Source organism: Micropterus salmoides, unplaced genomic scaffold, assembly GCF_014851395.1.
Source record: "Micropterus salmoides isolate LMB-PRFRI ecotype aquatic unplaced genomic scaffold, ASM1485139v1 Ms_hic_scaffold_1, whole genome shotgun sequence".
Classification (NCBI taxonomy): domain Eukaryota; kingdom Metazoa; phylum Chordata; class Actinopteri; order Centrarchiformes; family Centrarchidae; genus Micropterus; species Micropterus salmoides.
The window spans coordinates 7363714-7378068 of record NW_024040040.1 but is presented as its reverse complement, the minus strand read 5'-3'; the positions used below and the strand labels follow the sequence as shown (position 1 = coordinate 7378068).

General features: G+C 41.9%; 1 protein-coding gene across 1 annotated transcript; it reads left to right on the top strand.

The window, feature by feature from the left end:
* The first annotated feature begins 6440 nt into the window (after positions 1-6440).
* LOC119900792 (sodium/potassium-transporting ATPase subunit beta-233-like) lies at positions 6441-14327 on the top strand. The gene is made up of 6 exons (XM_038716042.1): positions 6441-6646; positions 10218-10346; positions 12152-12307; positions 12402-12586; positions 13069-13152; positions 13316-14327. The coding sequence occupies exons 1-6, from the start codon at positions 6556-6558 to the stop codon at positions 13574-13576; spliced, it is 906 nt and encodes a 301-aa protein (XP_038571970.1). The 5' UTR covers positions 6441-6555; the 3' UTR covers positions 13577-14327.
* The last annotated feature ends 28 nt before the right edge of the window (positions 14328-14355 follow it).

The window sequence follows — 14355 nt, the reverse complement described above, 5'->3', positions numbered from 1 at the left end:
TGTAATCTGCAATGTAATTTGCTGTTTCATATTTAATGTTTCCACTGTTTCTTTAGTTTATGTTGGCTGAAAACAACACTGTTTATACACCTATAAACAGCTGCACAGTACACTCTGCCGCCATAGTGCCGATATGGTCAAGGTCAGAAGCTTTGTCTGAGGACAACATATACAGGCGGATATGAGCCTGAAACATGATCCTATTGTGTATCCTGTCTATATTCTAAACTATGGCTATCTACTATTGTATTTGCTAGTTAAATTAGATATAAATTAGATATGCATTATTAAGATGTAACCAGGATTTTGAATCAGCAACAGCTTCTATCTCACAATATCAGATTCTCAGTTGTTCAATGCTAACAAAGTCATTAGTTTGTTAGAATGACTCTGAGTTCCCAAATGTAACCAGTATGTACAGTAATAATGCAATGGACAGAGTGGTTCAGTTTCATGTTGAAGCTTTTCAGTAAAACACTGCAGAATGGAGCCTAATGATGCATGAGGCAGAATAGCAGCTCTCTCTAACTCAGTGTAAGTGAAGCAAAATATACAGCCCTAAATCACGCCTAGAAAACACAATGCTTAGCAGCTTCTGACAAGAGGTTCCCATGATGTTGATTCCCTCTTGCAGTCAAACGTTGCTGACGCTGCTTAGCATAGAAACTGGAAGCCTGGCTCTGTCCAAAGTTCAAAAATACTAACAAAGCTCACTGATTAACACGTTGTCTCTTGCTTGTTAAATCTATATTCAAACAGATCAAGTATCCAGCTACCCAGCAGCTGTAGTGCAGGTTGCCAGATGTGATCGGTGAGCACAGGTCTTGGTTTTGGTCTCTGGGAAGGCACGATGCTACCAAACTTCAAACAGACAAGACTTCACAGTGAATTAATCAAAGAAATGACAAGCAGCAAGATAATTAGAGAGCTATAGATAAGTTGTTCTGTTGATATCCTTACTCTGCCGAAAGCGATCTATTGCTTTTTCACATTCTTCTGACAAAAATGTACTCATCATAAGTGGCTAAGGACAAAAGGTTCAGCTAAATGCCCTTAATGTAACTGTAATTTTAGCTGGTAGCTGTATTTTTGAACTCTAGAAAGAGCCAGACTAGCTGTTTCCCCTTGCCTTTATGCTAGGCTAGGCTCTCAGTATGACACATTGAGGGTTTTATGTTCTCAACAATGTTTTCCCCTAGGTAAAATGTTCAGCGTACATTTCCCTGGATTAATGTGTTGAATTATGTCGAAATCCCCCACCTTCAGCTTATAGCCTACTGATGTTATACTCTTTAAAACTGCCACCCCAAAGGTTTTCTTGAGCTTAGACACTGAAATATCTATCTCTCAGTCATAATCATACTGATAATTATGGTAACTCCAATATGACAGGAACACAGCGTTAAGACAAAGATATGTTGATAAACTGCAATAACAAAGTATAATTTGATGAGGACGCCAACAGTTATAATCCACAGCTCTTGAATTTCTTAGTAATTAACTTCTTTGACCCTGCCAGACACAGCAGTGGGTCAGTTTTTACAACCTCACGTGAAGTGGATAAGTCGCGTTCACACTTGTTTTATACAGTCTATGGTTCAAACACCACCTATTTTAAATTCCAAAGGAGAAGGTCCAACTTGTCATGCTGAACATTTGAGAATAAATGCATGAAATGATGCATGTAGAATATTTATATTGGATGTAACTGTGAAGCCAAATAACCTATCCTGTCTTGGGTTTGAATATTAATGTTTCAGTTTAAACATCATCAAGCAGAATTTATAACTTCACCACTGCAACAGAATCACTTCATGACATCCAGAGTTGAAGAGATTAATATAAGAGGAACCCAGCAGGCAACCAAATGCAATAATCCACAGCACTTGAATTAATTAGCAATTATCTCGTAATTCCGGCATGTGCCATAGGCCATCGTAAAGCATTTGGGGTTGGGTCTGCTTATCAGTGCTGCAGAAGCTCAGCCGACGTCGATTGTCTTCTCTTACACTTTCAACTCAAGCAGCTACAAGCCTCCACTTTGCATGTTCTGTAGACTCTTTGGTGTTTTCCCTAAATGAAGGTGGAATTAAAACCATGCGGATGCTTTTTCTTGTTTAGTTAATTTACTACAGATCACGTTAACAATACATCACTTGCTATAATTATTGCTAACCATTTTCTAAAACCCATGATAATGTCTTTTTTTTTTTTTATATGTAATTTTTAACCACTGGTTTCTATTCTCATGCAAAAATCAACACGCAGAGACTTAATACTAATTATATCTGCTTTTTATGTTGCATACACATGGTTTCATTTCAGTGAAATGATTGTGTGTCTATTTAGGATTTCGTAAATGTGCAAAACAGTTGGATGCAGCTCCTCAGTTCTTTTTTTAAATTTTTTTTTTTTTAGACAAAACAGAAACAAAACAATATCATAAAAACACACATTACAATGAAGCACAAGACATTACAAGGAGAGGGAAAGAAGGCTTTGTTTGTCCCTGGGTGCACAGGTTACACCAGTTGCCCAGCGTCCCCAAGGGCGAACTAAGCCAAAGGGTGAGAGACTTGGGGGGAGGGTTGGTACATGACATTGAGGATGATGATGCCAAGACAGTTTCCCATTCACTGTAGACATCTTTACCCCATTCAATCTCATCGGTTCTACCTTGCACCCGCTCAGGTCCTACTCGCATTTGTGCCATAAACATTAGCCCTTTGTCACATACATACACAAATGTGGATACATACTAATGAGGTCATTATTTTGTTATTGTTCACATAATAATGTTCATATAACAGCTTCTCAGTTCTGACGTCAGAAAACTGTGGAGGTTGGGGGTTTGCAGACTTGCAGAAGTTCGGCCAGTGTCACTGTGAATGAGAGTAATGTTTATTTATTACGCCTAAAGAACAATTTGACGCAAGTTAGTTTAGTTATGAGTCATTTATTTGGATGTCACTTGATTGTAGCATTACTTTTAATACAAGTTAACATTAATAAGCTAACGTTAAGTCACATAATGATGGTAACGTTTTTTTGTACCAGGTTGTAAACAAGCATTTGAACATGGGGGTCTATGAAGGTTCGCTTTTGGAGCCAGCCTCAACCGGCCTTTCGAGAAAATGCAGTTTTCCCACTGAGGTGAGACGGGTTGGTGTGTTTTTCTCTGACAGGATGTTTATGAGGGAACAGCTACACATCAAGTTCATCATTGGTACACACCCAATACTACCAGAGTAGGTGAAAATATTAGTTGATCAGATAGAAACTTGTATTTGTGTAAACGATGGCATGCGACCTGTGCAGGCCTCAAACAGGAAGACTCACTTTCACCTTGAGTCCACCCTCCCCCACGCACCCTTAATACAGTACTCATGTTTATTGTGTACACAAGCTGATAAAAGGCTGCAGTTGTCTAGGTGTGGTCGCTGTCAGACACCAGGCTGTATCATTAGAAAAATGGCAGGTTTTATCTCACTGACTACTCCACAATCGTTGCCTCTGTAATAACCAGCTCGATGGTTACCTTCATATTAGCTCCATCATAAACAAAGGAAATGAGCATTGTAGTCGTGCAAATTATGACCAATTTCGAATCAGGACAAGTATATAGTAGCAGCGTGGTTCTCAGCAATTATTAGAGTTTGTCTCATCATGTTTGGGGCAACAGATTGGTATGATTCACCACTATGAATACGGTAGCAAGTAAGTTAAACACAATATTCACAGGAATATTCACCGTGTAGCTCTACATAAATTTTTTATTGTAGCTGCTGAAGACATAAATCTTTAAAAACAGGTTTTAAAAAGCTGGTCACTGTAGTTCTTCGGCATCAGACTGACCCACATTGGTGCTTTAGGGCTGCTAGTAAGTAAGCATTTGTCCAAATCTATTTCCAGTAATGCTGGTTAAGCTTAACCTTAATGTTCTGAATATCACCACACTTTATTTGAATTCTGCAATCTTCCCTATGCGACTAGACTATCTTGATGTAAATCTTCTAAATTATGTTTGATCGATTTTTTACTCAAAAGAGACTAATACTCTAATACTTACTACTATTAACTAGGAAAGAGAAAGTTTGTGTTTTTTTTAAATCGGATCCATTTGAGTATTTCTGAAGTCTTTAGAGTTGACGCCTGGCTTGGCTTCAGTTTTTTATGTAACAGTTTCTTTACTTAACAAAACGGTTTATGTTTGGTTAGGGTTAGGGAAAAGCGGTTAAAGTCAAGAAATATGCAAAGATGGGACTTGCTTGTGAGCAGGGCTTTCAGGTGAGCCTTTCCTCCGGGATGGAGCTACACAGAGCTGGACAACATCAGTGATGTGACGCCTCTCGTCCTTGAGGTGATATTTAAAGGTCAAAACCCTCATGTGCGAAAACGCGACCAATCACACTAACACACACACATGTTTACATTCAAACAAATGTACACAGCTCAAGAAACCCAGATGGCAGCGCATTGCCACACAGTCCACACATGCACGCATGAACACACACATTACACACAGCAGCCAGACAAGAATGTGAAGTGGAAGCGCGCACACACGTCTGTTTAGTCGGCGTGTGTGTGTGTGTGTGTGTGTGTGTGTGTGTGTGTGTGTGTGTGTGTGTGTGTGTGTGTGTGTGTGTGTGTGTGTTCTGGGTGGGGGAGGGGCAGGTTGGTCAGGAAGAGGTTATTCTAGTAATTTCTTGCAAATCAAATTTTAAACCATTTTAATTTATTCAGACAAGGCATTTAAGAGGCATAGTCAATTAGTACTAAGTAACACAGTATAAATTAAAAGCATCTTATTTGGAAAGTTAAGCCATCCTGTGGCCCCTGGAACTAGCAGCAGAAATGCCCTTGGAGTCGGCTTTAGACGGGGGTTATAGGATGCAGAAAGCAGGATATATATAAAGGTTTCAACTATGTGTATACTTGGCAATGCTGTGTAACTAGAGCTTATTATCCCTGTGGTGTGAGGAGGATGCCTGTACAGAGGGGTTCACTGCAGGACACCCACCGAGTTAAACCGGGAACAGATACGAGTGTGAGCAACGCAGGCTTCAGCTAAATGAGCTTTGCTGTTAGTAAAGGGGACGAAATGATTGTATTCTTTGTGCCATAATTAGTGTTTTAGAGCAGCCGACTTCACTTAGAATTGTAGGTTGGTGCACTGTAATCTGGCATTCTGCGTGTGCATTGTTGGCATGCAGTGACTTAACCCGAACCGCCATGTTTAATTATTGTTATTGTTTTTTATTTAACCTTTATTTTACCTGGAAAGTCCCATTGAGACAAAATCTCTTTTACATGGGAGACCTGGCAAAGAGGGCACATAACAAGAAGAAACAGCGTAATTAAAATAAAATACAGGACAGAAAATATATACAAAAGACACGACCATTAGGGGTCATACATAAAGAATACATACACAGAGTGACAGAGATGCTTACATGTAACCATCAGGGCCTACACTTTTTAGCAGAAAACCTCCTGACCAACACAAAACAGATGCTATGAAATGGATTTACATTAAGTCCCGGGCCCCCGGGATCAGTGTGCATCATTTGGTTTGTAAGTCAATGAAATACATTTACTCAAGTATTTTACTTAAGTGCAAATTTGAGGTATTTTAATTGAGTATTTTCCTTTCATGCCACTTTCTGCTTCTACTCGTGCCACATCTCAGAGGGAAATATTGTACTTTTTACTTCATCACACGTGAAGTTTATAAAACATGTTTTCTTACACATTTACAGCTGACCCGATTATTAGATTGACATTGAAATTAACTGGTAACAACTTTGATTGTTTAAGACGTTATGGGCTTTGACTCCAGTAGAAATTTTAAATTGAAGGCTTCTACTTTTAGTGGAGTAAAATTTAGCCGGGGTATCTGCACTTTTACTAAGTAGTAAACAGGATTTGTGTACTTCATCCACCACTGACTAGGCTACACCACAATTTCAAATGCTGTAGTCTGCACATGGGAGTACATCGATACACAATGCATAAAAAAACAGAAGAGCCAGGGGCAAAAAGAGGCCTAGTGTGTGTGCATGTATGCAGGCATATAGTCTACACATATAGGCTTACTCTTTGTAAAGAGACCCACTTACTGCAGTGGTTGCTGATTCTGTTAAACATCTGGAGTTCATGGCTGACAGAGGTTTGGGCTACACCATTTTAATACCTGCAGACAATGAATAACTTTCTACCTGCACATGTGACATCATCTGCAAAGCTCAAGAAAAGGTACAGCATGTATGGTGCTGAACGTCTGCCTCTATAGGCTTTCTGTCCGTCTTCCCGACGTCAGAGTTACGCATGGCTTCTCCGTTCCCCCAATTGGCCCGCGTTGCTCCGCCCTCCTGCTAGGTAACTTGTCGGGAGTTTCGGGCGGAGCCAAGAAGGAACGGTTTATATTGGGGGGGACCTTCCAGCGGACCAAGCTGGGTTCCTCCTCTAGCGACGGGTGCGGACTTTGGTTACCACACGGAGGGAGTCCGCCGAGGAACGACTTTAAGGAGCAGCTTAGCGGGGAAATAACTGAAAATGCCTTCAAATAAAGAAGATGGCGGATGGAAGAAGTTTCTGTGGGATTCGGAGAAAGGAGAGCTGTTCGGCCGTACCGGTAGCAGTTGGTGTAAGTATGGTCAATCTGCCCGGGTGTTCGTGGTGAGATGGTATGCGCGCACACGGTTCTTGGAGCGCGCACCGGTCACCTCGTGTTTCTTACCACCTGTTTGATTTGACTTTGCTGCATCCAGTAACAAACCGGCATCATCATTCATTTTGCGCCATGGTAACTCATAAGTTTCACTTGATTTGTCAGTCCCCACTTCTGATCTGACCTGACCTCGGGAGTCCACATCCCCACCCCCCACCCCCCCCTCCTCTCCTCCCAGACAAGGTGGCTTTAGTTTTATTAAATAGCTCAGTGACTGTGGGGGGAAAAAAAGGTCCTGATGTGTTGAGCTCCAAACTGTCCACAGTGAGACAGCGCACACCGGGGCTGCGGCGCGCGCTGCGGTGCAGACGGGAGACAGCTGGCTGATGATTGGACCTCAGCTGTTGACTTTTTTTTTGTTGTGTTGTGGGAAAAGGCAAAGTTGTCGTTTGGCAATTTTTTTTTCAGGAATGGGCAGGCAAAGAGTTAAAAATGCATCACGGTCCAAGGTGAGTCAAGGTGATAGGGGCCCCGCTCGGAAATGGAGAAAGGACTATCGATCCGTGTCGGGTTCCTCTGATCAGGTGTCTATGTAATCTAACGAACAATACCACTGATTAACTTGTCTCGACCTTTCTTCTCTTGTTTCTCCTGCGCTGTGCGGCTGTGCGCACGTCCTTGTTCCTCCTCTCAATGTCACACAGCTGTTCGGTCCTGTCTGGACTCTTAACACCTGGGTAAAAATAATGTTTCAGTGACACCACATCTGCTCAGCCTAGAGTCCGGCCACTGCAGGTGCTCCAGCTGAGTGGGGCTGATGTGTGGAGGTGGTGGCGGGGGGCTCTTAATCTGTCCTTCTGAGGTCATCTGAAAAATGCTGATGCATTTTTGGAAGTGTGCCATGCGCAGTGCCGTGTTAATGGCTGTAATGAAAGGACATCCGGGCGGAGGTGGGGACCACCTAACAACAAATGAGTTTTAAACACAATATATCAGATCTGTATCTTACTCATGTCTGCAGTTTTACTTTTGCAGACTGCCGAGGAATGTAAACCGTCCTCGTGCTGTGGCTGAGATAAGGTGCCATAGATATCTAGGATTGTTAGATTTACACTCCAGAGGACACAACCTTTGACGTCTGCATCTAATAAGCTCAAGTGGCTGTCACATATTAATGCTTCATGTGACCTTTTTGACATTGTTTCATGCAGCAAAAGACTGACTGACTGGTAGAATTTATAGCTTGCCAGCTGCAAGGTTATCTTCCGCCGTATGTAAATGTATTGCTTTGGATTGCAGATACTAGACTTGTAACCCTCTGTTAGCTGCAGTTGTACAGCATCTTCATGCCAAATATTGATTACAGTGAGGAACTAACAGTGCCTTGTATAAGTACTACCTTGTATGCACAGGATTCACAGTAAAAGTAAATCTGTAAAGACAATGGCAGCCACTGTTGTATTGCGTTATTATGAATGGTGGCATTGTAGTTCCTTAACAACCATAGTTGAGACACAAGCTCTCCTGGCATGTTCTTTTCTGACAGGCATCCTTAGAGCTGGAGCAGCTCGATGAAAGACTACTTCACTTTGAAGAGACTTTTGAGTTTGTACTCAGAAATATGCGGTTTCAAAGGTTACAATGGTGTAAAGTCTCTGAGCCAATAAAATGCTGATGAACTAAACGTTACTTGAAGTCCTGTTCCAAACAACACTTCATTCAAAAGTGTTCATATCTGTTAAATCCATTTCTTCTGTTTAGATGAATCTCTACGAATCGATGTAGGTTTAATCACAGAAAAATGTATAAAAGTAATTTGCTCCCTGAAAGGTTGGTATTCAGCAGAGGCCCCATTGCAGCAGTTCTAACCTTGAGTGTGTATCAGCTCTGCTCATCTGCACACTGCAGTTTGTTTCCTCCATATCTCTGCACAACCATTTGAGCTGTGTCAAGTTACATGGGGACTGAGTGGACAGCCATTTTCAAGTCCTGCTACAAATACTGGATTTAGCTGTAGGTCCGAACCCCGGGAGTTAACCCTGTGGTTCCGGTGTAGCTTTGGCTTTATGTTTGGGTTGGTTCTCTTGCAGAGTGCTGGATGTTCTCCCCTGTATTTTTCTGCATTCTTTAGATCCTCTAGCTTGAACAGCCTGTACGTCCAACGTCCAGCCCCTCAGTGTGTTGCTGACGCCAGCAGGTTTAATGCTGGCGGTGGCGTGTTTCCGCTTATGTGTGGTGTTTAGCATAAACCAATCAAAGTGCTTGTTTAACAGCAAAAAGCTCATTTAAATTATTTATGGTCTATAATTTGTCGGTCTCATGAGACCATAAAACCTTTTTCCACTTTGTCTCAGTCTGTCACATGCCTTCTGGCAAGCTGAGATGTCATGTGAGGCTTTTCCTTTCAGCAGCTGTGATGCTGAAGCACATGGAACAGTTGTTGTGTTCATACCTCGGACTGTATGGGGGATTGACTCGAGCCGGCCTCATGTGGCCCTTCGAGGAACTGAAGTTTTCGTCACTTTCGGCTTCGTTTCTCAGCCCTGGAGGATGCCGCTCGGTCCAAACTCCCTTCTCCCACGTAGGCCTCAGAGCCCTGCAGCTGCCCAACAGGCTCAAGTATACGCAGGCATCCTTTTGAGCATAGCTACTTTTGTTAAATACACTTTGTTTGTCCGTTAACATCCCAACATAGAATCGCCTGGTAGAGGTGGGAATCACCAGAGGCCCCACGATACGATTTTTCTAGTGGACTAAAAAATAAATATTTTATTATTCTGGTACCAAAGTTAAAATTCCCATCTGCAATTTATATAATAAAATATCGATACTTGGCGTCCGTGTATCGATACAGTATTTCCATGGCAAATATCATGATACTATGATGCATCAGGGTTTTTATTTTTTGTTGTTGGTGGTTTGTTTTTTTTCCCCACCCCTATCGCCTGGTGATCTCCAACTTTATGTGGCTTGTAGACTAAAAGACTTGAGGTTGTGAATCTTTAGGCAGTCAGTTACTGTATTTGTTTTACATTTGATTTTACTTTGCCCCATGTGGATTTACTGTTATAGAACTTGATAGTAAAAGTCCAAGGTGTTGGATACCTTTTTTTTTTTTTTTTATAGACACCGTCACTCCAGTTGTGTAACTGTTATCAGCTGTGGCGGTGTTGCTCAATCCAAGTGTAGGTCTTCTAAAGTTTACCTGTTACAGAATGAATGCCTCAGTCTTTGTTCGTTTCCGTTTCCATTTTGGCAGCTCCTATCAGTGAGAACAAGCGATCCGTGCGGTTTAAACTTTAGAGGTACTATCTAGAATTGGCCCAGGTGATAATATTATGGCTTATTGTTGTTCGAACAGTACCTCATGATGATATTATTGTACAGTCTTACTTTTTAAAGATTTTGTATTTACCTCTAATTACATATGAGTCTGTATGATTTTTAGTTATTTGTAACTCATAACGGTGGAATCCAGTTTGTTTTACCTTCTGTCTCTGTACAGCTTTACTGACACATTCTTTATTTTTTTTTTCTCTCTCTGCAGTCAAAATTTTTTTGTTCTATGTCATTTTCTACGGCTGCCTGGCCGGGATCTTCATCGGAACCATCCAAGCCATGCTGCTCACCCTGAGCAACTACAAGCCCACCTGGCAGGACAGAGTCGCACCCCCTGGTAAGAAATGTCACCCACTTCCTGTCTCTTAAAGTCCAAAGGCTGTTTTCTCGACACTCGTAAAGAAAGGCAGAATAAAGACGCAGCTTGGTAACGGGTCGTGTGATGCTTAGAGGATCTTCCAAGTAATGTTTCCTAAACAAATAAAATGGCAGCGTCTAGAATGGGTCTGTAAAATAAGTCTCCTAGTTTTTGTTATTTCAGAAGCGCTGTGACCTCTTGGTGCTTACTCAGTGGATCAGAAGCTGCCTTATCAGTGCCGGTTTTCGTGATTCAGTAATTGTTTTTCATGGAAGTCTCAGCATGAATATATGTGTAAACCATTCTGGTCAAGTAACGGTGTTATTATGTATGACGCTGACTTCCAAACAAAGGTTAGATGTGGGATATCATATCTGTCTTTGGAGACAAACATACAAGTAACAGGAGTTTATCTAGGCAGCGCACATGGATAAATTTAACCCTATCCAATACATAATTGTGTATATTTATTTCCTTTTTTATAAAAGTCAGATTGATTCTTTAATAATTTTTTGACATGGGGCTGTTTTTGTGGTTCACTCGAGTGTTGGCTGGTGGAGTTTCTCAGCTCATACCTGTAATTATATGTTTTGAGAAAACGGTCTCACCACAAACCTCCAAATCTCCAGAACAGCTAATCAGAACTTTTGCACAGAAAACATACACAATACTTTATCTTCAACTATAATGAAGTAACATCTAAAGATTGGAAATATTATAAATGGGTGATCACGGTGTTTGTCATACTTTTTAGTGACCGCATGCAAGCTGGCTCGGTTAAAGATACACCTGCACAGTTATCAGAAACATAGATGTGGTGTTTATATATGCCACAGCGCCGCTGATCCTTTGATATGACTTATCAAGATTTCTGAAATCTAAAAATAAACAGGGATCTCCGAAACGATAACTAACTACACATGCTCTGCCTTGGTGTCACATTTCTTTAGAAAAGTCAACACGCATGTTCTTTGTTGGTACATGTGCTCACTCTGGCCTCAGGAAATGTGGCTGCGTATTGTCTCGGAAGTGAACTCTTTATATATCATCATATCACGGTAGCAGGGCAGTGCTGACAGCAAGCTTCCCCTGTGTACACAGCACAGGCTGGTTTCTGTGGCGGGGAAGGCCAGCTGGTGTTCACCAGGCCAAACTGAGCATGTGCGGGGTACAGTCAAACAGCTGTTTGAGTAGACAGGATGAAGGCTGGTTGCAGCCAGCAGCTGTCTGAGGCTTTCAGAGTTCAGTGAGCATTGTGATCATTTGAGGTCATTGAAGTTGTGTTACCTGGAAACCTCCCCAGTGACCTGATTTCTGGTCAGCCAATTAATAATTGACACTATTTTGTAAAGATGCAGCTAATAGTTGAAGTTAAAACAACACAGATAAAGTTAAAATGAGCTCCCTAATGTGTGGCATTATCTGGGCCAGAGCACCAGCCTGACATTTAAAGAACCACTCATTTGCATTTTTACCCAGTCACATGAGATCTATCAGTTTCATCCAAGTCCAGTACTGAGACTCTGCAGGACTGGACCGTATTCAGCTTATGTTAGCACAAAGACTGAAAGCAGGAGGAAACTGTATCTGTTTCCTGGATGCAAAGACATGACATTGAATCTGCACAAGCTGGCAAAATCATTAAACTCAAATGTCAGATTTTCAGACTTTCTAGGCTTTCTGCTCTATGAATTTTTATTCACTTATTCTCTGGGATCAAGACACACACATTCAACACAGTTTCGTTCCTGATAACAAATGCAGGTAATCTGTTGTCCCTGCAGGCCTTACACACACCCCACGATCAGACAAATCTGAAGTTGGCTTCAACCTCAATGACTTTGAGACCTACCTGCCTTACACCAAGGCCCTGAAGGAATTCCTGGCCAAGTATGACGAGGAACAACAAAGGGACCAGATGAAGTATGAGGACTGTGGAGGTAGGATTCACTGACGTCTCATTGGCTTTCAAACATTGCTGCTTGAAAGGTTTGACTGTCAGACATTGTTATTGAGTCCTGATTTCCCCCCCAGATGAGCCTGCAGAGTACAAGAACCGGGGCGACTTGGAGAGCGATGTAGGGATCAGGAAGGCCTGCCGCTTCCCCAGGAGCCTGCTGGGACCCTGCTCCGGCATAGAGGACCGCGAGTTTGGTTTCAAGGAGGGCAAGCCCTGCCTGATTGTAAAGCTCAACAGGATTGTCAACTACCGTCCAAAGGTGATTTTGTTTTTTTTATTGTTTTTTGTTTTTTTTTAAATGAACGTTAAATTATTAAGTCTGCTTGCAAATGCAGTCATGTTTTGTTGGAGGCCAAAGTCCAAATGTATGAAATTGCTGGTGGATGCAACAAATTTAGCCTGAAATCTGAATTTGGCTGTTCAAAATCGCAGCCAGTGCTGTGTGGGCCTGACTTATTTTTCCTCTGCAGCTGGAGATAATGGGAAGAGGCAGGTGACCTTTTCGACTTTCAGAACGTGTCTAAACTGTACATATGCCTTTTACACCTGCTGAGATCTGAGCTAGACCTTTCACTGTGGTCTTGTCCATCCAATCACAATACGTTCTGTGTGCATGTTTTTTACTGAACGACATATAGATTGTATTTAAGCACCAGGTAGAAATGGGGGGGACATAATCTCTGTTGATGAAGCATTTGGGTCCAGTCCACATCCTAACTTGTCTCCTTTTTTTTTGTTTAGCCTCCTAGCTCTAACGACAGTATCCCTGAAGAGGCTAAACCCAAGGTGCAGCCCAACGTCATCCCGATCTACTGCACCAACAAGGTTCCCCTTTTTTCTAGTTTTATCTTTTTTGTTTCCACTTTAGACCTCAGTACAGATGTGTGATTTTCCTTTTGTGAATATAAAAAATCTGTCCCAGTTTGGTCATCATCATTCGTTTGTCTCTTTTTTTATTTTTTTATTTTATTTTTTTTATTCCTTCCAGAAAGAGGAGGATGCTGGTAAAATTGGGGAGATTAAGTACTACGGTATCGGCGGCGGCTTTCCCCTGCAGTATTACCCCTACTACGGCAAGCTGCTGCACCCTCAGTACCTGCAGCCGCTGGTGGCGCTGCAGTTCACCAACCTGACGATGAACACTGAACTGCGCATCGAGTGCAAAGTGTACGGAGACAACATCGGCTACAACGAAAAGGACCGCTACCAGGGACGCTTCGACATCAAGCTCCAGGTTAACAATTTATGACCGTCGTCAGGACCGTAGCACTTTCCCTGACAGCCTATCCCCCCACCCCCACCCCCTATCTCCCCCCTTGTCCTTATCTAAATAGAAATCTAATGTAGGAGATTTTAAGTGAGGGGGTCAGGCTGCAGCGGTGAAGTCAATCACAACTAGTCTTGAATGAATTAATGAAAGGAAAAAAACCTGATAGGGGACCGATGTGTAATCTGTCTGCTTTCATAACTAGCTTCTACACTTCTGTCTAGCGTTAGAATGTAATTTAGAGGAGAAGTAGAAATAGACCTAATGAAAATATTTATTCTGCTGTAAATGAGACTTTTAAACAAGCCATGGGACGTTGTTCATTGATGACTGTAAAGTTTAATTCCATCTCTGACCTGTAGCGAGCTGTGTTTGTCCCCCACCCCCGCCCCCCCCTGCACATCGCTGCCTCGTGTGGTTCCAGTAGATATTTTTGGAGTTTGCAGTAGTCGCAAAATCTGGTCCTTCCAAGCCACGCCTCATTTTCTTCTGCGAGCAAGCTTTAGTGGCTCTAGGCATCTGTGTCAGACATAAACACTCACACACTCACTTAACTTGATGATTGAAATTGTTTGATATGAAACACTCTTCTGATCTGTGTAAGGAAAAGGCTGCACTCCAGGGAACTTCTTTCCTCTTTGTATTTTACATGTGATCATGGGTGACTTTACTTTGCCTTTTTTCTTTTGATTTTGTGTTAAATCACTTTAAACGTGTGAAGGAGTTTTTATAACTTTGTTTCATGCCTTTTACTTTTATTT